At 37.1% G+C, this 25056-nt stretch overlaps 1 protein-coding gene across 1 annotated transcript; it reads right to left on the bottom strand.

Annotated features, from left to right (window-relative positions):
- Positions 1-11328: 11328 nt before the first annotated feature.
- LOC114663112 (trichohyalin-like) lies at positions 11329-16830 on the bottom strand. The gene has a single exon (XM_028816870.2). It carries the CDS (start codon positions 16828-16830, stop codon positions 11329-11331), a length of 5502 nt encoding a protein of 1833 aa, XP_028672703.2.
- Positions 16831-25056: the final 8226 nt, after the last annotated feature.

Below are 25056 nucleotides of genomic sequence, written 5' to 3' on the forward strand. Positions count from 1 at the left end.
CTAAATTGGCCCTAGTGTGTGCTTGGTGTGTGGGTGTGTTTGTGTGTGTCCTGCGGTGGGTTGGCACCCTGCCCAGGATTGGTTCCTGCCTTGTGCCCTGTGTTGGCTGGGATTGGCTCCAGCAGACCCCCGTGACCCTGTTTTCGGATTCAGAGGGTTGGAAAATGGATGGATGGATGGACAATGCAAAATGTTCTTAAGACCTTGGGCTCAGATATAGCCTGATATATAGCATTGTACATAATTTTCTAGACCCTAAATGAATTTGAAAAATTGTATATAATCATAGATAAACTACCTTCAACTACTTAAATGTTCATTTTAATCTAGTTAGTGTGGCAAGGTCTGGTGCCAGCAACACTAGGCAAAGCAACCTATCAGCTGTTATAATAAAGGGGGATGTGTTCTATTATTGACTTTCTCACATTAAATTAAAAAGAGGTTAAAAAAGTTGATTTTATTTTGAAATTAAAGATATAATTTGTTGAACACTCAAGCCAAATTATTAAACAAAGTTCACAGAAGGTGCATACACAATACAAAACTGCAGGGAATATTTGCTACATACAGCATGTGGGATGACTCCGTTCACTTTGACCATTTCTTTTTTGTTGCTTCCACATAGAATTCCAGCACGTTGGTAAGACATGACCTCCATCTTCTGAACCCATGCTGATAGTTCAGTAACACTCCTGCTCTTGCCATATGTTGCTCAATCTTATCCTTAATAATTCCTTCCATTAATTTACTTCTGATGCATGTTGAGCTTACTGGAATAAAGTTTTTTGGATCTACCTGGCCACCCTTTTTATATAAGGGGATAATATTAGCCATTTTCTAGTCCTTCAGAATTTCCCCATTGTGCAGTTACTTCTTAAAAAAATGGGTTTGTATATGTATGTAAATATTATTTGATCCTGGAGATTTGTATGATTTCAGCATTTTTAATCTAAGCAGTACTTCTCCCTGTACAATTTCTAAATCACTCAGTACCTCCTCAGTAGTGCCTTTTTCTGCCGTGAGGTTATCCACTTCCTCACATATGAAGACCTCAAAAAAAATGCAAGTTTAGAGCATCTGCTATTTCACTGTCTGTATTTTTAAATTTTATTTTACTATTACTGATGCACTTCAACTCCTCCTTGACTGATGTTTTACTACTAAAATACTGAAATAATCTCTTTGGAACATCTTTTGCCTTATCTGCTATATTCCTCTCTAACTGTCTTTTAGCCTTCTTAATATCCTTCTTAATGGTTTTTCTCGTGTTCTCATACGCCCTACGATTCACATTGGGGTTAACTAATCTTATACACCTTATGCAGCTGTTTTTTTTTAACTTTGCAGCTTCTTTTCCAACTTTTTATTAACCCACTACAGAGTTTTTTTTTAATTTTCTACTAATTTCAAATGTAGGTATGTACTTGTCCTGCATTACATGTAAAACCTTTTTAAACCTGTTCCACTACTTCTCAGCTGTCTTGACACTTAAAAGCTTACCCCAGTCTATCCTCCTTAGACTTTGCCACACCAAAATTTGCCCTACCAAAGTTCAACTTAACAGCTTTAGTCTTTGCAATCGCACTCTTCCAAAACACGGAGAACTGTACCATATTATGGTTACTTGACCCTAGTGGTTTAATGACTACTAAACCCTCAATTCTATCCTGATTATTACAAAATACTAAATCTAGACAGGTGTCACCCTGCATTGTTATTTTAACGTACTTTGTGTGAAACTGTAAAAAATGTAGTTACCTATTAGACATATTAATAAAACACCAAATATTATTGGAAGATGTTGCCTTCATAGCTGAAACTTTTGCTTCTTGCTCTTCAATACATTTACCTCTGTGCCTTTAGACAAGTTTAATAGCTAGCATGTGAGGCTTTAAAAGGTCCAAAACAGAAAGAGGACTATCTTCTTTGGGTAAAGCATGAAGGAGGGACTGCAACCTCTAATCTGGGTGTCCAAGATCTCTGCAAGTGTTTGAAGCCTCAGTGTGTCCAGTCTGTACCTGGTTGCCTGAATCATGTCCAAAGCACAGTCTTCCAAGTGTTTCAGGAGGTTTTATCATTTTATGCAGTTGTCATAGTGTTTCCATAAGCATAACTTTCTTCACATAATTATTCCAACAGGACACTCCATTTCTAATGTTGTTTTCTGTTTTTAAAGACATTCTGAGCACTACTGCACACTGTACCCAGAATCTCTGTATTATTTTATTTGAATACTAGCTTTCTCCTAGCCTCTTTATAAATGAAACTTTCAGGTAAACATAAATGAAAATTATGTGTACGTTTTATTCTATCTTTGCTTAGGTCAATTAGAAATTTTACAGTGTCCAGATACAATTCAGCAGTGGTTTGTATGTGGACTGCTGCCCAGTACAAGGCAGGATCTTGCCTTGTCACAGCTATTGCCAGGATTAGCTCCTACTCCATGCAATCCTCAGTTGGATTATCAAGGTTTCATTTTAAGAAACTGTACATTTCAAATGTTGACAGCTTATTTATTTTAGTAAATGTAAGAATTTGCTGATTTATAAAATAATTGCTCATCTGACCACAGCATAAATTACCAGCGGTAATGGAAAGACAAGTTTACAGCAAGCAGCAAGATTGGTCGTCAGCTTTATGAATAGACTTAACTCAGCTATGGTCTTTATGTGTGCTTCTGGTGTAAAGAAATGGGTGTAAATTATTGCATGAGGAGTCTAATGTTTATCATAATATACAGTAAATTTTCTATAACCCACTTAATCCAATCCACATTATTAAGGGGCTTGAGCCTATGCCAGCAGAACAAGACACAAAGTGGGAGCCAGCCTTGGATATGGGGACTATTCGTGCACATACTCACAGGGGGCCAAGTTAGAATCACAAATTAATGTAAAGCACATATCTTGTAGCAGGAGAACACAACACAGGCTCAAAGGGAATATGCCCAGTTATTGAACACGTTCACTTGACTGGGCACAGGATTGGAACTCAGGACACTGGTTCTGTGGGGCAGCACTGCACACCACTAAACCAACAGCTATTATATTATAACCAGTTTATTTGATTTTCTAGCAATTTTGAATCTATGAATGTCATGTGCCCAAGAAATGTACCTAAGATTATGTATACAGTAAATTAGGATTGTTTTTCTAGTATCAACATCTTTGAGCAGCACAGGTGGCAGCATGGTGGTGCAGTTTTTACAAGTAGTGCTTCCCGGCTCTGATACCACATGTAGAGTGTGCTTTTTTTATTCCTCTGTCCACATGGATTTATTTATTTATTTTTATTTTTTTGTAGGTGTGCCTTGTAGTGTATACACTACACAGATATGCAGGGTGGCAAGCAACTCTAAATTCACTATGTGTGGGAGAGTGTGGGTATGTGTCTATGAATATGACCCGCATTGGCTTGGTACCCCATTCAGGGTTGGTTCCCGCCTTCCATGACTCCAATGAGTATGAAATTAGATAAATGGGATTAGGAAATACATGAATGAAAGGGATGTCAAATTATATACCACTTAAATAAATTAAAGTTTTGCAAAAAAAAAAGTTTTAGTCAAATGATTTTTATTGTCAAAGTTTTAATATGGAAAATAATTACACTTTCTGAATTCTTCAGCACAGCAGTTGAAATATTTACAGCAATAAGCACCCATACATGAAAGAATTTGGATTCAGCTTTTTATACATAATATCTTTTACTTTTTTCTGAAAGGCTCTGGAATGTTTTTTTTTGTTGCGCTCTGAATTTTATTCAGGCTTTCCACTTTTTCTTGACACTCTGTCTCCTTTCCACAACTGGATTTTTATAACTGACATTGTTTTTTTATGTGTAATTCTTTTTAATAGCCTTTTCTTTTTTATGCCCATCCATCATTTTGCTTCATTTTTCAGTTCAATTCACAAATGCACTTTCATGTAATAACCCAGTGCTATTCTAAAAGAGCCCAGCACTGTAAAATACAAAAGTTAACATGTCTAAAAGACATGCTACACAATACAAAAGGTAATTTTAAAATGCAACCATATACTGTATACATGTGTTAGTGTAGTTTTTTTGTTTTTTGTAAGTCCAGATTTCAAATACCCCCAAGTCCACCATAAATTCATGTGGAAACTGTAGTAGTAATCAATGTGATACCAATGTGATATCCCACCCATACCAAGTCAAGTTGGGGAGCATGCACTAGTACAGTGCGTTGCCGCACCCACTACACAATAAAACAACTCGGGATCCTGGTTTGCAACCACCCAGGCAGACACGCGGTCCAGTCCCACCCTCAGGAAATGATCCTCTATCTGCCGCAGCCAGGTGTTATTTGGGCAACCCCTTGGTCTGGTCCAGCCACTCGGGTCCCCAACAATGAGGATCTCAACAAGGTCAAAACTCTCTCCACAAACAGACACACTGCTGATGGCTGTGCCCAAGAGGTCATTAAAGGCCTGGATCTTGGTTTTTATCCAGGACACTCGCAAGCCCAGGCACTCAGACTCCTCGCTCAGTCTCTCGAGCTCCCCGATCAGAGCCTCCATTGACTCCGCGAAGACCACAGCATCATCAGCAAAGTCAAGATCCATGAACCTTTCTTCACCAACAGATGCCCCACAACCGCTGGACCCCACGACCTTGCCCAACACCCAGTCCATACAAGCATTGAACAGAGTAGGAGCAAGAAGACACCCCTGACAAACCCCAGAATCAACTGGGAAAAACACAGAGGTCCTGCCTCCACTCTGCACAGCACTCACAGTACCAGTGTACAGGCTGGCCATGATATCCAGCAACCTCGAGGGGATCCCGCAAATCCTCAGGATGTCCCACAGGGCAGCTCGATCAACTGAGTCGAACACTTTGTAAAAATCAACAAAAGCTTCAAAGAAACTCTCCCGATATTCGTGTTTGCGCTCCATGAGAACCCTCAGTGCCAGGATGCAGTCGATGGTAGACTTCTTAGGCGTAAAACCAGACTGTTCCGGTCGCTGGTAGGTGAGCAAGTGATCACAGATCCTATTGAGGATGACCCTAGGAAGGACCTTACCCAGCACGGAGAGCAGTGTTATCCCCCTGTAGTTGCTGTAATCCAGGCGATCACCCTTCCCTTTCCAAATAGGGACGACAAATCCTGTTTTCCAGTCAGTTGGGATAATGCCAGTCTCCCAAATGGAAGAAAAGATTGCTTGCAATGCCAGGACAACAGCCTTACCACCAGCCTGGAGAAGTTCACCCCGGACACACTCAGATCCCTGCAGCCTTTCTCCCCCTCAGCTGGTTCACCACCTGTGCAATCTCAGTGAGATTGGGTGGTTCACAGCTAATTGGAGGATCAGCCTCAAGAACCGTGGACCCAGAGATACCCAACGTCCTAGCCGGAGGATCAGCTTTAAACAACTGCTCAAAGTAGCCAGCCCAGCGGGTCACAACTGCAGTGTCATCCGTAAGGACCGTTCCTTCAGCTGCCCTGACAGCAACTCTCTGAGGAACAGATTCAGATGTGCGTAATGCTTCAATTTCTTTGTAAGCTGGATGTGGATTGCTAGACCACAGATGGTGTGTCACTTGCTCACAGATTCCTCTAACAAACGCCTCTTTATCTGCCCTCAGAGCCCTCGCAGCCGTCCCTCTCAGTTCCCGGTACAGACCAGAGTTGCCATTGAGCTGTGCATTGCGACTCCTCTCAATGATATCCAGGGTGCCCTGCAAGATGAAACACCTCCTTCTGGGAACACCAGTAGCACCAACACAACCCTCAGCAACCTTCAGGGTCTTGTCACGGAAGGTCTCCCACATCACATTAGGATCGGCAGTCATACCCAAATCTGAAAGTTCCTCACACAAACTGTGTGCAAACTCATTAGAAACAGCCTAGTCTTGGAATCTGGCCAAGTCCAGGCTCATTTTCGAAGTAGGTGGTAACCTACTGGACCTAAGCTGGATCTTCAGAGTAGCAACAACAAGTCTGTGGTCAGAATTCACAAACTGGGCACTTCTGTAGACCCTGCAGTTTTGCAACAGCCTCCAGCGTCTGCCCACGAGGATGTGATCGATCTCCTTCACTGCACCACCAGTATTGGAGTACCAAGTCCAATGATGCGGTTCAGGGTGCTGGAACCAGGATCCAGAAATTCGCAGTCCCTGACCTTTTGCAAAGTCAAGGAACATGGAGCCACTTTCACCATGGTCACCAGACCCATGGGGACCAAGACAATCCTCATAGCCAGCCCTGTCAGTGCCAGTGGTTGCATTGCAGTCACCCATGATCAGAGGAGTGTCACCTCGTGGGCACCCATCAACCACCGAGCAAAGCTACGAATCAAATGTCTCCCTCACCGAGACATCACTCACCGCGGTCGGAGCATACACTGAGACAACAGACAAGGCACCCAGAGAGTGCCATAATCTGAGTCTCTCAATACGCTCGTTGAAAGGAGTGACATCAGACACCATCGGAAGAATCTAATCCGCTACAGCAACAGCTAATCCCCGAGTATGACAGCCATCAGACCGACCAGACCAATAACAGGTGTATCCACCTACAGAGATCTGGCCAGTCCCCGGTCTGCACACCACAGAGAGTACCGCCACTGAAATACGGAGTTTACGCAGCTCCTCCGACAGCAGAGGAAGATGATCATCCATACCCATACCCACACCCATACCCCTGCCTATGAATTCCAAGCAAGCTATTTTTTTTGTCTTGAGACTGAGTTAAGTGCACGAGGCATTAAAGTGTTATATCAACTACTTACCATTGACCACTATTTTATTTTTATTTTCTGCAGCATTAAGCAGTAAGGCTTCTTCCTCTATATTTTGTATCTCAATTCATGAATATAGATAATTAACACCCATAGCACTGGAACATCAAGACATTTGGTCACTGCAAAGGTGCAAGAAGCTTGTTCTGGACTGAAAACAATCTACTCAAAGATTATTTTTGTTCAATCCTCTCCTTTTTAACATACTGTATATCATACTTTTTAGAAAAAGCCATTTGAAATGCAAATATAAATAAAAAACAATAATCACAAGATATTTTATATTATATTAAAAATAACACAACCATATTTTCTGCATGTATGAAGTTTACACTTAATTGGCTTTTCACTGTTTACAGTAAAAAATTTCAACTCAAACTCACATTTCAGCTTTTATTGCCTATACATTATGAAAATGAAAAATCAATTCAATATTTTTACTAAATTGCATAATTTTCTGAATTGAAAATATAAGAAGTGGCAATCAAACAAAATTACACATTATCACAAATGTGCAAATAGGAAACAACTTCAGGGCATGTGTGATTCCACCCTGAGTCGAGGGTTGGCACTGTCTCCTAATGCCTCTTCTTGTTCTTCCTCCTCAGTCCCCAGATCCATGGTAAGAAGAATGATAACATCACTTCTGATTCTACCGGCTTGAACCTTCCTCTTCCTCTCGGGCTGATATAAATACGATGTCACCACTCACAGCTCAGTATCCGAAAAGACCTTGTCTGAAGGAGATACTACAGCACTTGTGGACAATTTTGATATTTTATTGCAACTGATTTTGCTCTTTTTCCACAAATTATATGGGGCTCACCATTGACGCCCCAACTCAGCATGCTTCTCTTGCCTTTTATATTATAACATAAAAGCCTAAATGTTTCTGTATCTATGTAGAACAAAACAATTTCACCTAGGGGTCTCACCACAGTAAAACATTCAATAACAGTGTTAACAGAACTCAATAAATTAACTCAGGAAGAGCAAAAAATATTAAAGGAAAAACAAAAGTAAAATGAAAAGTAGCTATCCTAATGTGCTCAGATACTGTAGGCCCATAAGTTCATCATTTCAGGTGACTACCTCCCTTTACCATCTCCAGATACCTCACAAACTCACTTCCTCACACCAAAAAATGGGGGCTGTTAGGGAGTAGGGTTTAGACAGTTATGTCTATGTGTAGGCTGGCCAGAAACCCTCTTCTGGGCATCAGTCATTTGAACTTTAAAGTCAGAAGACAGAGTAGGAAAAAGGTATAGTAGGTGGTACAAGGAGGGTCTGAATGCTTTATTAGATAGGTAAATTGCCATGGGTACCCACAGGGGTAAAACATTTGTGTTTTCCTAGACCCCATGGAGTAGATAAAATTTAGTTCCTGTGTTTTTATTTGGTAATTTATTTCCACATGTTGCCTTTTCCCTTCCCTGTGTTAATATTTTCTTAATAGAAAAAACACCCTTTTTATATCTTTGGTCTCATTGGTGTTTCTTAAATGTTTGGTGATGTATATCTGAACATATCTGAACTGTCTTCTACCTTGCTAATGAGGTTTTTTCTAAACTCCCCTCACAACTCTTGATGCAGTTATCACTGGCAACAGCCCATTTTACACCCCATCTGAAGTTCACTTTTAGGTTAGGTTCCAGTATGAGTGGTGGACCTGTGTGCTCTCTGGCTGTTTGAGACCATTTCACTTTTGCACACTGATCTGCCCTTTAGCAACTAGACGTTTAAGGCAGGTTTCAGGAGTGCCTACTCCTATTTTCTCTGGGGTCTCTCACACATGGAACAAATCTGATGCCAAAGGCCAGTCCTGGTCAAGCATGCAGTCCACTAGTAGTTGGATGTCTTTAATCAAAGGCAGCAGTGAACAGCCAAACACACACATCTAAACCCAGGGACCATTTAATGCCTTGTGGTGATTGAGATAAACTTGAGTTTTCTGGTAGCCCAATTTAACTTTTATCTCTCTCTATTGCCCTCATAATATTTACAATCAAAACACCATTCACACTGTTGGGTCTCACAGCTCCCTGCTATTCCCATGGTGTGATGTGCTGGTCTTCCCTGGCAGCTGCTGTCTGTGTGTCTGTCATTCTTGGCCCTTGTTAGGCTCTTTCCTGTCTTGTGCTAACCTACTGTTAGAATTGCAAACATGTATGTACTGTACAGTACACAAGGACAATTTTCAAAAAGATAAAACAACATTTTTTTGTTGCGGAGAAAAGCAAATATTGAAGTTTGGGACAGATTTTGGGTGAACCTTACATTTTATGTGATTTTAATTCTGTGTGGCAGGACATCATAGTGGTATCTCACACTTCCAGAAAGCTTGGTTTGTATCACAGCTAGGGTCCAGTGTGGGATTTGTATATTTTTCATGTCTGTTTGTGACTTTGTTTTATGTGCTCTGTTTTTTCTCCCATGTGCCCAAACTTAGTTGTGTTAGTTTAAGTGTTGACTGTAAATTGGCTCAGTGTGTGTGAGTGTGGCTATGGCATTAACTGTAATGGACAGGCACTATATAATCCTAAATTTATTAAACAGGTTCAGAAAATTAATGATGTTAACAAACTGTAATTATTAGATAATAACCTGAAATTTGAACCAGGTATTGAAAGTCACATGAAGTGTTAAATTTGACTTTTAAAAATGGCACCCATTGTGTGTCACTCCTCAATGGAGTACCTCCGTTACGATCAAGGCTCCAAACCCATTTTCAGCAAGTCAGCAAAGATTAACAATGTGTTTATTAGGAATATCTAAATGAACTAAATGTGTATGGCAGTTTCTGAGGTTTTCAAACAGCAATATTCTCGAACATCTATGTGCAGGTAAAATTTGAAATGTAAGACAGTAGATTTAAAATGAAGCTAGCAGTGCTTAAAATGAGGCCTTGTCATAGTGAGAACAGCGTGTGCAGTGTGAACACTCATGCCTGACATTCTGCTGTAATGTAAGCAGAAGCTGTGCACAGTGAATCTAAAAGCAGAAAAGAAAACAAGCCCTGGAGCTTTATGTGCCACAGAGTCACGGTCAGGTAAAGTAAAATAAAACATATGGCAATCATATGGTCAGACTAATAAAATACAGAAAGCAAATTATTTACATACACTTTTCTCACTCTACTGGGGAATACATTTCATTGTCAGCAGTACGCAGGTCTGGCTGCATATTCATGTGCTTTTCATAGAAACAAATTTAAAAGATTTAATTTCCCAGCATATAGGTGACTAGACACAAAATCATAGCATGCTTTGACCTTCTCCCTTTCAGGTTTGTGTATTTTGTAATGTAAAAGCAATTGCAGAACCAATCATTTTGATGTATAGCCTGCTGCAGTGGTGATGCAGGGTATGAGGTGCAAATCCTGTGCATGACAAAAACATAAATTTCTCTTCACATTCAAAAAGCAGACAAAGAATGCCTTGACAAATATAAATGCCTCTATGAATGACAGCTGTGCTACAATTTTGATTTCCATAAATGTAAGTCGTCTCCTGATGGCACAAAATAAAAATGAAGGGCATGACCTAAAAAGGTGAAAAAATGAAATTCATTTCATACATCAACTTATAATTATTAAACTGAAAAAAAAATTCAAGAGAAATAGTCCTCTTTATTTTTCTTATATGTTTTTTTTTTTAATTTCATGATTTCTATTTATTTATTTTTATTTCACTAAGCCTTTATTACACATTACCAGGAGGGATGATTTCTCTTTTAAAATATTTTTTCTTTGTATCTCACTTGTTTTATTTTTAAAAGTATAATATGGATGAATAACTGAATTTTGTATTCAGAGGTAATAGATTTAACTTAACTTTGACTGTGAGTTAATTTTTACATTTGAAATTCCTTCTAAGTTCCAATATTAGTATAATCTACCATTTCTAAGCTGGAAGGCCAAAGTCTACTTTTATTTTTATGAAGACAGTGCTATGAAGTTTGTTGAGTGAAATTACATATACTGTACATATAAAAACACAATACTTGGTCCATGCAGCACCTTCCTTTGACTGTCACATTTTCCATTATGTTCCTTGTACTATCTTTTCATAGATAAGATGTTCCATCCTGCTCTTGTATTTTTTCCTGTTTTAATAGTGACAAGTCATTGCCTTCATATGTCCATCATGTCAGGTTTTATTTAAATTGTGAGTCTTGACGATTATCAATAGTTGGCTCTCATGCTATTGCTTAAACATGTAATAGTAGTACAGGGGAGCCAGTGAGTGCTTACTCTTTGAGCTTTTTTACAAAACACTAAAGATACAAAAAAACTCAAAATATACATAATCAGAAAGTAATGAAGGATAAGATGTTATTAAAACAAACAAACAAATAAACAAAAACTTAAGTTAAGAGTTAATTTCATGACCTTCACCTTGCCTTTAGACTTGAACTTTCTTGATCCTTGAAACATTATCCTGTGTTCTACTGTATGTGTACTGATCTTTCTTCTGTTTTTATTTTGCTTATCAGTTTCCTTAAAAGTTTAAGAAATATTAATTTGGTGATTTCACATATTGTTTCTTTGTGTGCATCTTTCTTCCTAATGTAACATTTCTATTTCACCAGTTTCTTCATTTTCATAGAACTTTTTTGCTTTATTAACACTCTCTTTTTCATTCTTCTTCTCCTTTGCAATTACATTTTGCATTCTGTGATATGCTACTTGTGACCTTGTATTGACTGCATCTTTTTTAAAATGGTCCATCATTTTATTACTATTCACTCCATGTGCATCATTGACATTCTTCGATTTCTGATCTTTTTCATCTTGCTTCTTTTGCTGACTCTCTTTCTTATGCTGAGGTTCCATTTCTATTGCTTTTATGAACCCTTTTTTGCTTTCCATAGCCTCCAATCTGGGGCGGGTCTCCGGCTTGTACCCAAAGTTATTAATGTAGCCTTCAGCTCCACTGTAAAACTGAGCTGGATTGAACAGTCTTGACAGTGGATGGATGGGTCGATGAATATCCATTTTATTGTACTCCATCTTTTGCTGAACATTTTCTTCCTTTTTATTATACTTCATTCTGTGACTGTCTTCTGTCTCCTGCTTCTCCTTACATTTTTTCAGAATATCTTCCTCCATTTTATGATGCATTTTGTACCCAAAGTTATTAATGTAGCCTTCAGCTCCACTGTAAAACTGAGCTGGATTGAACAGTTTTGACAGTGGATGGATGGGTCGATGAATATCCATTTTATTGTACTCCATCTTTTGCTGAACATTTTCTTCCTTTTTATTATACTTCATTCTATGACTGTCTTCTGTCTCCTGCTTCTCCTTACATTTTTTCAGAATATCTTCCTCCATTTTATGATGCATTGCCAGTTTTTTGCCAGTCTCTATTTCTATCTGATGTAGTGTTTCCTTTTTATTACAGTTTTCCACCCTAATTTTACTTTCCAGCTGCTTCATTTTGCTGTCCTCTTCCTTTTTGTAATGCTCCAGATATTTTTTTTCACTCTCTTTCTTTTTGTGATGGTCGGTGTCCTTTTTACTACTCTCTTCTTTGCTATCCTTTTCATGATCTTCAGTCCCTTTCATTTTGTACGTTTTAAAACTCACGTCAGCTTTCTGTAGTCCTTTTACTTTCTTTTTATCATTTATATCATGTATTTCACTTTTACTAATTTCTTCTTTTTTGTGAAGTACTACCTCTTTGTTTCTACTGCCATCATTTTTATGATACTCCTTCTCCATCTTTTCCCCACTCTCTTCCTTCTTCTGATGCACCGTCTGCTTTTTGTCAGTCTCTTCTTTTTTGTGATGCTCTAGTTTCTCCTTTTTTTTACTATCTTCTTTTTTGAGATGGTCAATTTTTGTATTGCTGTCTTCCTTTGTTAAAAGTTTAAGATCTTTTTTTCTACTTTCTTCCTTTTCTTGATGTTCCATCTCCATTTTGTGATGTTTCATTTCTTTTGTGTTACTACTATGTTTGATCTTCTTCATTTTACTGTTCTCTACATCTTTGGGATGCTGTAGTTCCTTCATTGTATTTCTGTCTTCTTTTGTATGATGTTCCTTCTCCTTTTTACTACTTTCTTCCTTTTTATGATTCTCAGTCTCCTTGCTGTGGTGATCACTCAGTTTATTACTAATCTTTTCCTTGCTGTGGTGTTCCTCATTTTTCTTTTTTATACTAATTGCTTCTTTTTTAAGGTGTTCCAGATCCTTCTTTGTATCACTGTATTTTACAATATGATGCACTTTTTCAGGCATTTCTTCCATTTTACAATGCTCCACCTCCTTCTTTTTACCATTGTCTTCCTTTTTGTTATGTTCCAATTGCTTCTGTTTAATGCTGTCTTTTTTATCATGTTGTTCAATCTCTCCTTTTTCATGATGCTCCTTGTGCTTTTTACCATCATCTCCCTGTTTATTTTTTCCTTCCTTTTTCTGATGCTCGGTATCAGTGTGTCTACTTTCACCTGTTTTATGATGATCCATTTCATTATTTTTTCTAGGATCCATCTCCCTTTTACTTACCTCTTTCATTTTTTGATGTTTCTCTTTACTGCTTTGCTTTTTTTCTTGATTTTCCAGTTCCTGGTTTCTATCACTGTCTTCCTTCTTGTGACGGTTCATTGCCTTTATATTTATCTCTGCATGTTTGGGATGTTCAGTTATCTTCTTTGTAGTGCTCTCTTCCCTTTTATGTTGTTCTAATTCCTTTTTATTACCATTGTCCTTTCTCTGAATTTGCTGATCCTTCTTTTTAGTTTCTTCCTTTTTCTGATGTTCTTTATCCGTATTAATAGTTTCACCCTTTTTATAATGCTCCAATGTTTTCTTGGTACTACTGTCTTTCCTTATGCAATGCTCTTCCTTTTTACTGCTCTCTTCCTTTTCATGTTGTTCTAACACTTTTCTTTTACTACTCTCTTCCAATTTTTGATGCTCCATTTTCTTTTTTATGTGACTCTCTACCCCTTTTTGTCTCTCCACCTCCTTCTTTGTATCACTGTCTTCCTTTTTATGATGCTCCATCAACTTCTTTTTAACAGTCTCTTCTTTTTCATGATGCTCCCTCATTTTCCTTTGACCACTCACTTCTTTCCTGTGATGCTTCATTTGTTTTGTATCAATCACTTCTTTTTGGTAATGTTCTGTCATTTTCTTCTTATCACTATCTTCCCTCCCATTATGCTCCATTGTTTTTTTATCAGTCTTTTTCTTTTCATGATGTTCCATTGGTTTCGTATCAATCACTTCCTTTTTGAAATGCTCTGTCATTTTCTCTTTACAACTCTCTTCCTTCATATGATGCTCCACTTGTTTTTTATCAGTCACTTTCCTCTTGTGATGCTCTATTTGTTTCTTGTCAATCATTTCCTTTTTATGATGCTCCATCATTTTCTTCTTGCCATTCTCTTCCTTTTTTTGTTGCTCCACTTGTTTTTTATCAATAATTTCTCTTTTGTGAAAATCAGTTTGTTTTTTAGGAGCCATTTCCTTCATGTGATGCTCCATTTGCTTTTTATCAATTATTTCCTTTTCACAATACTCAATTTTTGTCTTTGTGTGAGTCTCTTCTTTCTTGTGATCCTGTGTTTCTTGTTTATCTATGACTTCTTTTTTGTAATGTTTCATTTGTTTATCAATTCCTTCCTTTTTGTGATGTTCTATAAGTGTCTTTTTCCCACTCTCTTCCTTCCTATGATGCTCCATTACATTTTGATCAATCACATCCTTTCTCTGATGCTCTTTCATTTTCTTTTTGACACTGTCTTCCTTCCTATGATGGTCTGGTTGCTTTTTATCAATCAATTCCATTCCATGATGCCTCATTATTTTCTTTTTACCACTCTCTTCCTTCTTGTGATGTTCCATTTGTTTTGAATCAATTGCTTCCTTTTTCTGATGCTCCACTTGCTTTTTATCAATCATTTCCTTTTCATGATGATTCATTATCTTTTTCCCACTGTCATGCTGATGCTCCACTACATTTTGATCAATCACATCTTTTCTCTGGTGTTCTGTCATTTCCTTTTTAACACTGTCTTCCTTCCTATGATGCTCTGGTTGCTTTTTATCAATCACTTCCTTTTCATGATGCTTCATTATTTTCTTTGAACTGCTGTCTTCTTTCATATGATGCTCCATTTGCTTTTTATCAGTCACTTCTTTTTTGTGATGCTCTGTTATTTTCTTTATGGCACTATCTACCTTCCTATGGTGCTCCATTTGTTTATCTGCCATTTCCTTCAAGTGATGCTCCACTTGCTTTTTATCAATCATTTCCTTTTCACGATACTCCATTTTTTTCTTTTTGTGACTCTCTTCTTTCTTGTGATCCTGTGTTTGTTGTTTATCTATCATTTCCTTTTTGTAATGTTTTATTTGTTTATCAATTCCTTCCTTTTTGTGATGTTCTATCAGTGTCTTTTTCCCACTCTCTTCCTTCCTATGATGCTCCATTACATTTTGATTAATCACATCCTTTCTCTGATGCTCTATCATTTTCTTTTTGACACTGTCTTCCTTCCTATGATGGTCTAGTTGCTTTTTATCAGTCACTTCTGTTTCATGATGCCTCATTATTTTCTTTTTACCACTCTCTTCCTTCTTGTGATGTCCCAATTGTTTTGAATTAATTACTTCCTTTTTCTGATGCTCCATTTGCTTTTTATCAATCATTTCCTTTTCATTATGACTTATTATCTTTTTCCCACTCTCTCCCTTCCTGTGATACTCCATTACATTTTGATCAATCACATCTTTTCTCTGATGTTCTTTCATTTCCTTTTTGACACTGTCTTCCTTCCTGTGATGCTCTGGTTGTTTTTTATCAATCACTTTCTTTTCATGATGCATCATTATTTTCTTTGAACCACTGTCTCCTTTTATATGATGTTCCATTTGTTTTTTATCAATCACTTCCTTTTTGTGGTGTCTCATTATTTTCTTTTTACCACTCTCTTCCTTCTTGTGATGTTCCATTTGTTTTGAATCGATTATTTCCATTTTCTGATGCTCCATTTGCTTTTTATCAATCACTTCCTTTTCGTGATGCCTCATTATTTTGTTTTTACCACTCTCTTCTTTCATGTGATGCTCTATTTGTTTTGAATCAATGATTTCCCTTTTCTGATGCTCCATTTGCTTTTTATCAATCATTTCCTTATCATGATGCCCCTTTATTTTCTTTTTACCACTCTCTTCCTTCATGCAATGCTCTATTTGTCTTGTATGAAATATTTCCTCTTTCTGATGCTCCTTTTTCTTTTTATCAACCATTTTCTTTTCATGATACTCCTGTTCCTTTATTTTACTACTATGTTCTATCTGAGGATGTTCTGTCTCCTTCATTTTACTGCTGTATTCTTTTTTGTAATGCTTTACCTCTGTCTTTATGCCACTGTCTTTCTGTACATGATATTGCATATCTTTTGTATCATTCTCTTCCTCTTTATGATACTCCATTTCCTCCTTAAGGACCTTTTTCTTTTTTTGCTGCTCCTTGTCTTCTTTTTTATGTTGTTCCAGTTCCTTATTACTATAATCTCCCATTTTGTGATATTCCTCTAGCTTCATTTTTGTTTTTTCTTCCTTTTTTTGATGCACTGTGCCCTTATGTCTAGTTTCAGTTATTTCTTTATCTACTGGCTCCTTCTTTTCATCACCATCTTCCTTTTTGCCATATTCCAGCGCCCTCTTTTTACTCATGTCTTCTGCTTTATGATATTCAGCCTGACCTCTTTTACTTATTTCTTCTTTTTTGTCATGTTCTGTGTCATTTTTATGATGGTCAGGCTTCTTCCTTTTAGCATCAACTTCTGTTTTGTAAGACTTCAGCATCTTCTTATTATTGATTTCTTGCTTTTTGAAATGCACCATCTCCTTGTCTTCACTGATTTTTTTCTTTTTGTGATGTTCCATTTCCACCTTCTTATCACTGTGTTCTTTTTTAATGTGCCCCCTCAACTTACTTCTAGTCTTTCCCTCTTTGTGGCCATCCGTTTCCTTTTTATCATGCTCTTCTTTTTTAAGTTCTTTTATTTCCTTCATTTCATAAGAGTCTTCTTTCATTTGATGTTTCATTTCACTTTGACACCTTTCATGCCTTATGAGCTTCTTGTCCTCCTTCTTTCCACCATTTTTCTTTTTCTCATGTTCTATCTCATCTTCATCTTTTACAGAATATGTGATGCTTTTCTTTTTGCTAATCTTTTCTTTTTCATAATGTATTTTGTCTTTTTTAATTCTAATCTCTTTTGTGCCATTACTTTCTTTGTCTTTTTTTATCTTCTTTTTGTCAAGTATTTTCACCTTTTCATGTTCTTCCTTCCCTTTCTTGTCCTTTGTAGTTTGTTTTTTTATATTTTTCTTCAGACCTTGTTTAGTTTGCTTTCTTTTTTCAATACTTTTTTCAGTTTTTCTATTATATAGCCCTGCCATTAAAATAAAATATATATGACATTTTATGTTTTCTTAAATCATTTAAAGAGGAAGTATTAAATATTGAAACAAGTTTAGCTTAATTTGATTTTTTTAGATTACAAACTGTTGGTCATTGCAATTAAAAGTAAACAAAAATCATTTGTCCCACTTCATACTACTTTGATTATATTTGAGTACTTGTGCTAATTTACATTGTACACACTTCATCCTGAAATAATACATATTTAATACAATACATAGCATACCCTGATTAGAGCTGCTGATTAGCTGTGCTTATTTCATTTCTGTTGTTTTGTTATTTGTATAAAAATACAAGAAATATAATAATTATGAACTCTTACTAACATAGCTAAAACAGCCAATGTTGGATGTGACGGCCCCCCACGTATATAATGCTGATCCTAGTAGTGGGTGCTTTGTAAATTCTTCTTCCAGTATGAATTTAATAAAAACTATTCTACTGGTATGCTAAAAAATTAGTGGAAATGTTGATGTAGAAGAAAACTGGAAATGTGTCAGTGTATTTGTGTCTTTTTGTATGAACTTGTATGTAACTTGTGTGGATTACATGAGCCTACCCTTTTAATAGTATTACCCAAAGTGCTGTACAATTGATGTAGACAGAAGAAGTGAATAATCCTTATACTTTAGAGTTGTGCTTATTTGGTAACAGCGGTAGTGTATGAACAAGTGTGTCAGGGGAAAAAAAACTGTATTTTTTGGTTTGAGAGAGATGAGTAGCTACTATGGAATCTGTGGTAGCCAAGCCTCAGTAAACCCATGCTTCCTGCTCATGTTGTTCATCTGCAAGAAATTTTACTGTTCTAATATTTAACCCTTATTAAATTTATCTCAGGGAGGCACTAAGCTAGTCAAGCCTAGTTCAATTTATCTTCCATTAACTTCAACACATTTTACAGAGTTTGGCGAATTTGCTGAACATTTATTTGATTTCAACAAACTCAAGGCAAAGTGAAATTTATTAGGGTTCACTAATCACCAGTCATACATATTCATTATGTAATTAAATAATAATCATTATGTAATTAAATAATAATAAATATGCATTACTCTGTGAACAATTTATACTCATTTCAGTTCACCTCTCTTGAAATCGCTGTCTTATCCAGTTTGGAGGCACTGCTTTTTGCAGACGATGTTCTTTTGTCTTCATTGGGATGTGAACTCCAGCATGCATTAGGACCTTTGGTGACCAGCAGCATCATGTACAAATGGTGTGTATGCACGGAAATGTTGCATATGCCCGTTTCCATGCTTACTTCAAGATGTATAAAAACTAAACTTGGCGTAAAGCCACAGACATTTTCACAGCATCCTCACACCATGCGTATGCACTTTTCTACTTAGTTTTGCAAATGGTTGGCATCCAGCGTCAAGGCAGTGATGCTGTTTCTTTGTGGTCTCCCTTAGATTCACATCCATGACACAGGCTTCATCAAATACACCAAAATTAATTGCATTTCATTTACAAATTTAAGGCACTTGATTGTAGTCATTCTGTAAAAATATAATAGTGCACAGAATAGCCAAATGATTTCAAATACTACAGTTGCTTTAGCGTTGTTACTCTCAGTGCACCACTGAACGTATTTTAATCCATTGTATCTGTGTGTGGTGTCACAGCTGTGTAGCAGCTGATCAATAAGCTCTAAAGTGGGCTGAGTCAAATGCACAGAGGATTATGGGATATAGCTTCCAGGCCTGAAAGACAATTATAGCACACGTTGCAGCCTCAGGAAATCCACCATCATCTGCATGGTTTCCACTCACCCATGCCAGAGTCTATTTGAACGTCTCCCAGCCGGCAAACACTTCAGAGCCTTTTTTGCACGGACCTTGAGGCTCAGAACCAGTTTCATGCCAAGAGCTATACACGTATTTAATGAGTCCATTAAGTGCTCCCAGTAGAACTGTTTATACTTATAATTACAATTACTTCACTGTAAACTTGCACTACAACTGTAATATTATATAACCTGAACCACTTTATGAACCATTTGCACTATCTGCACTATATGTACATGTATATTGTACTTATACTTTCATAGTGTACATTTTTTATTGTATTATTATTATTATTTTACCATTTTATAGGAAAATTGTTTCATGGAGAAGTTGCATATTGAATCTCATTGTACCATACAATGACAATAAAGGAATTCAATTCAGTTCAATATGAGAGAGCATATTTACAAATAATTATGACTGGCTTCTAAGTTGATTTAGATTTCCATGATCTATCCTCTTGGAGCTGTGTGCTTATAGTATAATAGGATGTATACTTGATATCATTTTTATGATGAAATATATTAAAGTATGTATATTAAATTTTACACAAACATTGTATAACTTTATTTATATAATGTGTATTGTTAATAATTTAAGTTGTGGGGGCACAGTGGAAGTGATGAACTGGCGCCTTGTCCTTGTCCAGGGATTGTCCCTGCCTTGCGTTCTATGCTTGCTGCTACTACTGTGTGGCGATCCCTGCCTGTTTGCTCCTGTCGGCATAAGAGAAAGCCTGTTAAAGAAGCACGTAGGGATCACATGGAATTCAAAGTGTTTAACGTGTTACTTTAGTTATGATGGGATTTGAGAAACTCTAGTAAATTAAACATTGATTTCAAGATAAAGTTTATGATGTTTTACTTTAATAGCAAAGTAAACTATGAGATTAAAATGGAAATTTTGAGATTAAAGTCGACATTTTGACTTTAATCTTGACATAGACCTTTTTTTCTTCATGGTGTCCCTATTTTTTTCCCCACTCTATGACCCTAATACATTTACATATGACACTCAGACACTTGTCTTTCACATTGACTTTGACATCTGACTATTTCTTTTTTATTTTGGGCACTGTGCAACTTTCTGAACTTGAACTTTTGAGCGCCGTTAATTTCCTTTTGTTGCTCATACCACTGCCTAAGCCACCAAATAGTATGTTTTACCTTGCCTCCAATTCACTGAGTAGGATCTCCACTTTTCATTTGGTGAAACTCTTCTTTTTTACAAATGCTTTTACCATTGTCTTTTAACAAAACACTGAATGGAAGTGCAAAATTCTGTGAAGAGTCAGGGTGGGGCTGTAGGCGCATACATGTGGGTCAAAATTCATGTTGATTGGGATTTATAAAAGGGAGTGTGAATTCTACACATAGCGTTATACATGAGGCCCCAGGTGTGAAGTGGCAGGGATAGGGATCAGCACCTCCAAGTCTGAGGCCATGGTCCTCAGTAGGAAGAGGTGGATGGTCCTCTCAAAACGGCAGGTGAGTTACTGTCTCAAAATGGAGGAGTTTAAGTACCTTGGGGTCTTGTTCATGAGTTGGGAAAAAAGGAATGGTGAGATTCACAGACAGATTGGGGTGGCAAGCATAGTCAGGCAGTCACTATAAGTGAAGAAGCAGCTGAGACAGAAGGGAAAGCTTTTGATTTACCAGCTGATTTACCTTTTAAACCTTACCTATGGTCATGAGCTTTGTGCAAAACCCGAAAAAAGGGTGCAAGCAGAAAGAAGGATACAAGCAGAGGAAAAGAGCTTTCTCCGCAAGGTTGTTGGGCTCTTCCATTAATAGAGATACAGTGAAAAGCACAACATCCAGGAGAAGCTCAGAGTAGAGCAGCTGACCCTTTGCATTGGATGCCTCCAAGATGCCTCCACTGGAGGTTTCACGAGTGCTACCAGCTGAGAGGAGACCCCAGGGAAGACTCAGGGATACTGGAAGGATTACATCTCCCAGATGGCCTGGGAACACTTTGGAATCCCACAGAATAAGTTGTCAAGTGTGGTGGGGGAAAGGGATGTATGGGCCTCACTGCTAAGACTGTTTCCCCCATGACCCGGTCACTGATAACTGGTGGAAAATGAAAAATTAAATAAACTGAGTTCAGTTTATTTTTGTTTAGCACTCTTCATTTTTTTTCTCTTTATTTCGCCTTATACAATTTCTTGTATTAGGAATTTGTTAGTTATCGCATACTCCTTGGGGTCAAAGCGCAGGGTCAGCCATTGCACAGCACCCCTGGAGCAATTGAAGGCTAAGGGCCTTGCTCAAGGGCCCAGCAGAGTAGGATCTCTTTTGGCAGTGAAGGGGATTCGAACTGGCAACCTTCGGGATACCAGAAAAGTTCTTTAGCCTCGGAGCCACCACTCCGCCCTAATTGAGAGCAGGCTCAGATTTGTGTTCAAAAGTAGACTGAATTGAATGTCAATATTAAATTTAAATCAGCAATTATGCATTGAAAACACAACCTTATTTTTTTACCAAAACTGAAATGGGTGTGTGGGAGTGTGTGTGTGTGTGTGTGTGTGTGTGTCCTGCGGTGGGTTGGTGCCCTGCCCGGGATTGGTTCCTGCCTTGCGCCCTGTGTTGGCTGGGATTGGCTCCAGTGGACGCCCGTGACCCTGTAGTTAGGATTCAGCGGGTTGGAAAATGGATGGATGAAATGGGCTACAAAAATATAATGTTTAATAAAACCAAAAGGAGGTGGACAGGCAAAAAGTAGACATGCAAAATAAAGATTTTGATTAATACTAATACACCTCAATATTTATCTTCCTTTTTCCTTACTCTGCTTTACATTCATTTCCTGCATAACATGATATTTCTGAGCAATGTGAATTTCCCTTGTATGTAAATTTTACTGTCCTTTGTGTTAAATTGCATTTGATGTAACATGTGATGCTTCATCTTAACTGAGGCCAATTTTTTATGAACAAGCCAGCTTTTTTATTCCTTACCTTTCACTTTCTCTTTCAGTATTTCTATGACATCCTTATCAATGACATCTGATTCCTCTGTCAAGTCAGACTCAACATCTGTGATGTCACTGTTGGTTTCAACATTGTCATCGTCCTCTTTTTTTATTTCTTCATTTTCAAAATGTACATGTTTTTCTTTCTTGTGAGTGATTGTATTAATTTCCTTTTCTGCAGCAGGCAAGCTGTTTTCAACATCATCTGTCTTCTTTTCCTCTTTGCCACTGTTTAACCTACAAAATAATTCATTAATGAATGAAATATAACTTCACATTGAAAAATATATATTGGGCATAAATAATATATTTTTTACCTTTTTACTGAACTCAAATTGAAAGGGTTATTACAGTAATTCAGAGCTAAGTCATCTCCACATGCCTCAGCTTCTCCTAAGAAATTTGTATGCCTAAGATTGAATATGCCATCAAGTCCAACAGATGTCTGTTTTATTTTATGCCAAATTCTGTTTAGCGGCCTGAATAATAAAAACAGCTAACGGTGTAATAAGTCATAAAATTATTTACATTTCTATATATTTTATACTTCTTAAAGAATGATTCTAATAAAACTAGTTTTGAATTCAGCCCATTTTGCTTATGGTGTTAACAGGAATCATATCTGTAGTGTCGTGGATTTTATATTTTATGTTATTTTTTGCTCACATAAACAAAAATGAACTTAATCTTACAAGGACAGCAAATAATTTGTATCACATTAAAACACATATTTTGTTCCAATGGGCAGGATAAATTTAACACTTAAGAAACATGAGATCAAAGCATCCCATTTTCCTGAATTGTACCACAGTAGCATCTGTTTAAAAGAATCCAGGAGATGCTTCAAGCAGTATCAATGACTTTATAACCTGCAAACAGAAGGAGATTCTTGGAACTAAGAATTACTAAATTGGTTTACAGCCTGAGAAAGGAAGACATGCCGATGCTTTAAACTGTATCTGAGTACTTTATAACCTGCGAACGGATGGGCACCTGGAACAAAGAATTGCCAAATTGGTTTACAGCTTGGGAAAGGAAGACATGCTACATGGAATCTTATGATAAATAAGCCTAATCTGAAAGGCAGTGTCAGAAGAAAGAAGAAGAAGAAGAAACAGCGAAGACAGCGACATCAGAAGTGGGCACCAGCAATGTGTAGCCGTTTTCATCTGATTGTCAGCTAAAGCATCCCATAAATATTGATTGCTAAATTGTCGCCATCCTTGGGCATTCATCTTTGACATCTATAACTTTTTGTAAGCTTTTTCTAAAGAATATATATATTCAGACTTTGCTGTCCACATTTTTTATGCTTTTCTCTACTGGTATTAGTATTTTTTAATACCATGGCTTTTACTTTTCAATACTTTGTCTTCATATCTAGAGTGATTGAAATAATAAAGTAGATATTAATAGCACCTGGAGCAGTCAGAAGTTTTCCATATGCTCCAATCTGCAAGGTTTATTAAGGTTGAGGATAAGAGTTCCATCTAGTAATAAGGAACAGTATGTAAAGTAATGCATTTTTGGTTGATAAATGGCCTATAACCAAGGATGTTGAGTCTTTGTATGTATGAGTATATTCTTAGAGATCAAAGTAATATTTACAGTCTGAGATATATTTAAAACATTGTATTTTGTTTGTGTCGATAATAAGTAAGTCTCTTGCAGTACTAGGGAAGTTGTATGTGATTAATCATTACAAAGCAATTGGATAAGGAGGTAAGAAAACGTGGAAAAAAAGTTGCGAGAAACTAGCAGTGTGCGTTAACAATGTCTAAGGAAAATGCCATACAGAATAGACAGTGAGCGTTCACTGTTAAAAGTATGTGCATTAATTGTGGGGTCTTTTGACCCTCAGAGACAGGGAAGAAATGCAGGAGAACTGTCGCACTTTAGTTTGTCTCAGATCATTGCACTTCCAAATTTAATTTCTGATAAGACAGCCACTTCTGTTAAGGGTAAAGGAAAACACACTGAAGGCATGCGGCCTAATCCTGAAGAAAGACATTTAAGTAACTAATACATCTGTGTGCCGCCTGAAACTAAAAATCAGCATTTATCAGAGTCTATGGTTGCCATAGAAATTCAAAATTCACTTGTATTTTGCTTATTGTTACTATTTTATTAGTATTATCAATAATAATACATTATAATTGTAAATTTAACTCCTGCCTGTCTTTTACTTTATGTAATTGCCTGAGGTTATATATGTAGGAGGGAAGAGGGGAGATGTTATAAATTAAAATACCTTATAAACAGTGTTAAGTCTATGGGATTTGAGGCATTCTGACAAAAGCTACACAGTAAAGAATACAAAAGGGGAAGTAGAGTAATATAAAACTCTACCAATACAAAACAATTGCCGCAGTCGGCAGGATTTTTGGGGAACCATGTTTTGTACCCTGTTTGTGAATTCTTTTTTGGTGTATGCATGTTAATTTTAGGGCACCCAGTGTACAAATGTGGTGGAATTAAAACATTGTTTGGTTTATAAACGGTATAAAACCAAAAAAGTGTTGAGACTTCGTGTTTGTCACAAGGATGAGGACACCCGCATGTTTGTTAGTGATAGTGAGGCCCTAATTGGAGTGCTAGGGAGTGTCGGGCAGTGGATGCATCATTGATACAGCACTTACGTGGTTAAATGTAGTTAAAGTGCTAGGAAGTGACGGTGAAATGCATGCATCATTCATACGGTACTTATTTGTTTAGGATCTATGTGTATATGGATATTTACCGTATGCATGTGTATGTTTGCTTACAGTTACAAAAGTAGGCCAACCCATAATGAACTTGGCAAATTGTATTAGTGTAGCATTGCAGACTCAGAAATGCCTACATTCATAATAAAAACAAATCCAAATAAACCCAAGCATGCCACAAAACGGAAGGGAGCTGGAAGGATTAAAAGTACGGAAACAAAGATCAGGTATAAAGAACACAGCTACTGTTATAAAAGGTTTACTATCTTGCATTATGAGAAAGAAAATAGCAAAATGGCTGAAAGTGAAAATAGAATGATGTGTGAATGTTTAAGTTTTGAGAGATTTAACAGTTGGTATGAAAAATGTGAGGTGCTAGCAT

This window comes from Erpetoichthys calabaricus, chromosome 12 (assembly GCF_900747795.2).
Source record: "Erpetoichthys calabaricus chromosome 12, fErpCal1.3, whole genome shotgun sequence".
NCBI classification, from domain to species: domain Eukaryota; kingdom Metazoa; phylum Chordata; class Cladistia; order Polypteriformes; family Polypteridae; genus Erpetoichthys; species Erpetoichthys calabaricus.

Bases quoted from the DNA above. Each gene is read 5' to 3' on its own strand.
- LOC114663112 (XM_028816870.2), bottom strand. From the start codon at position 16,830: ATGAAACATCAAATGAAAGAAGACTCTTATGAAATGAAGGAAATAAAA.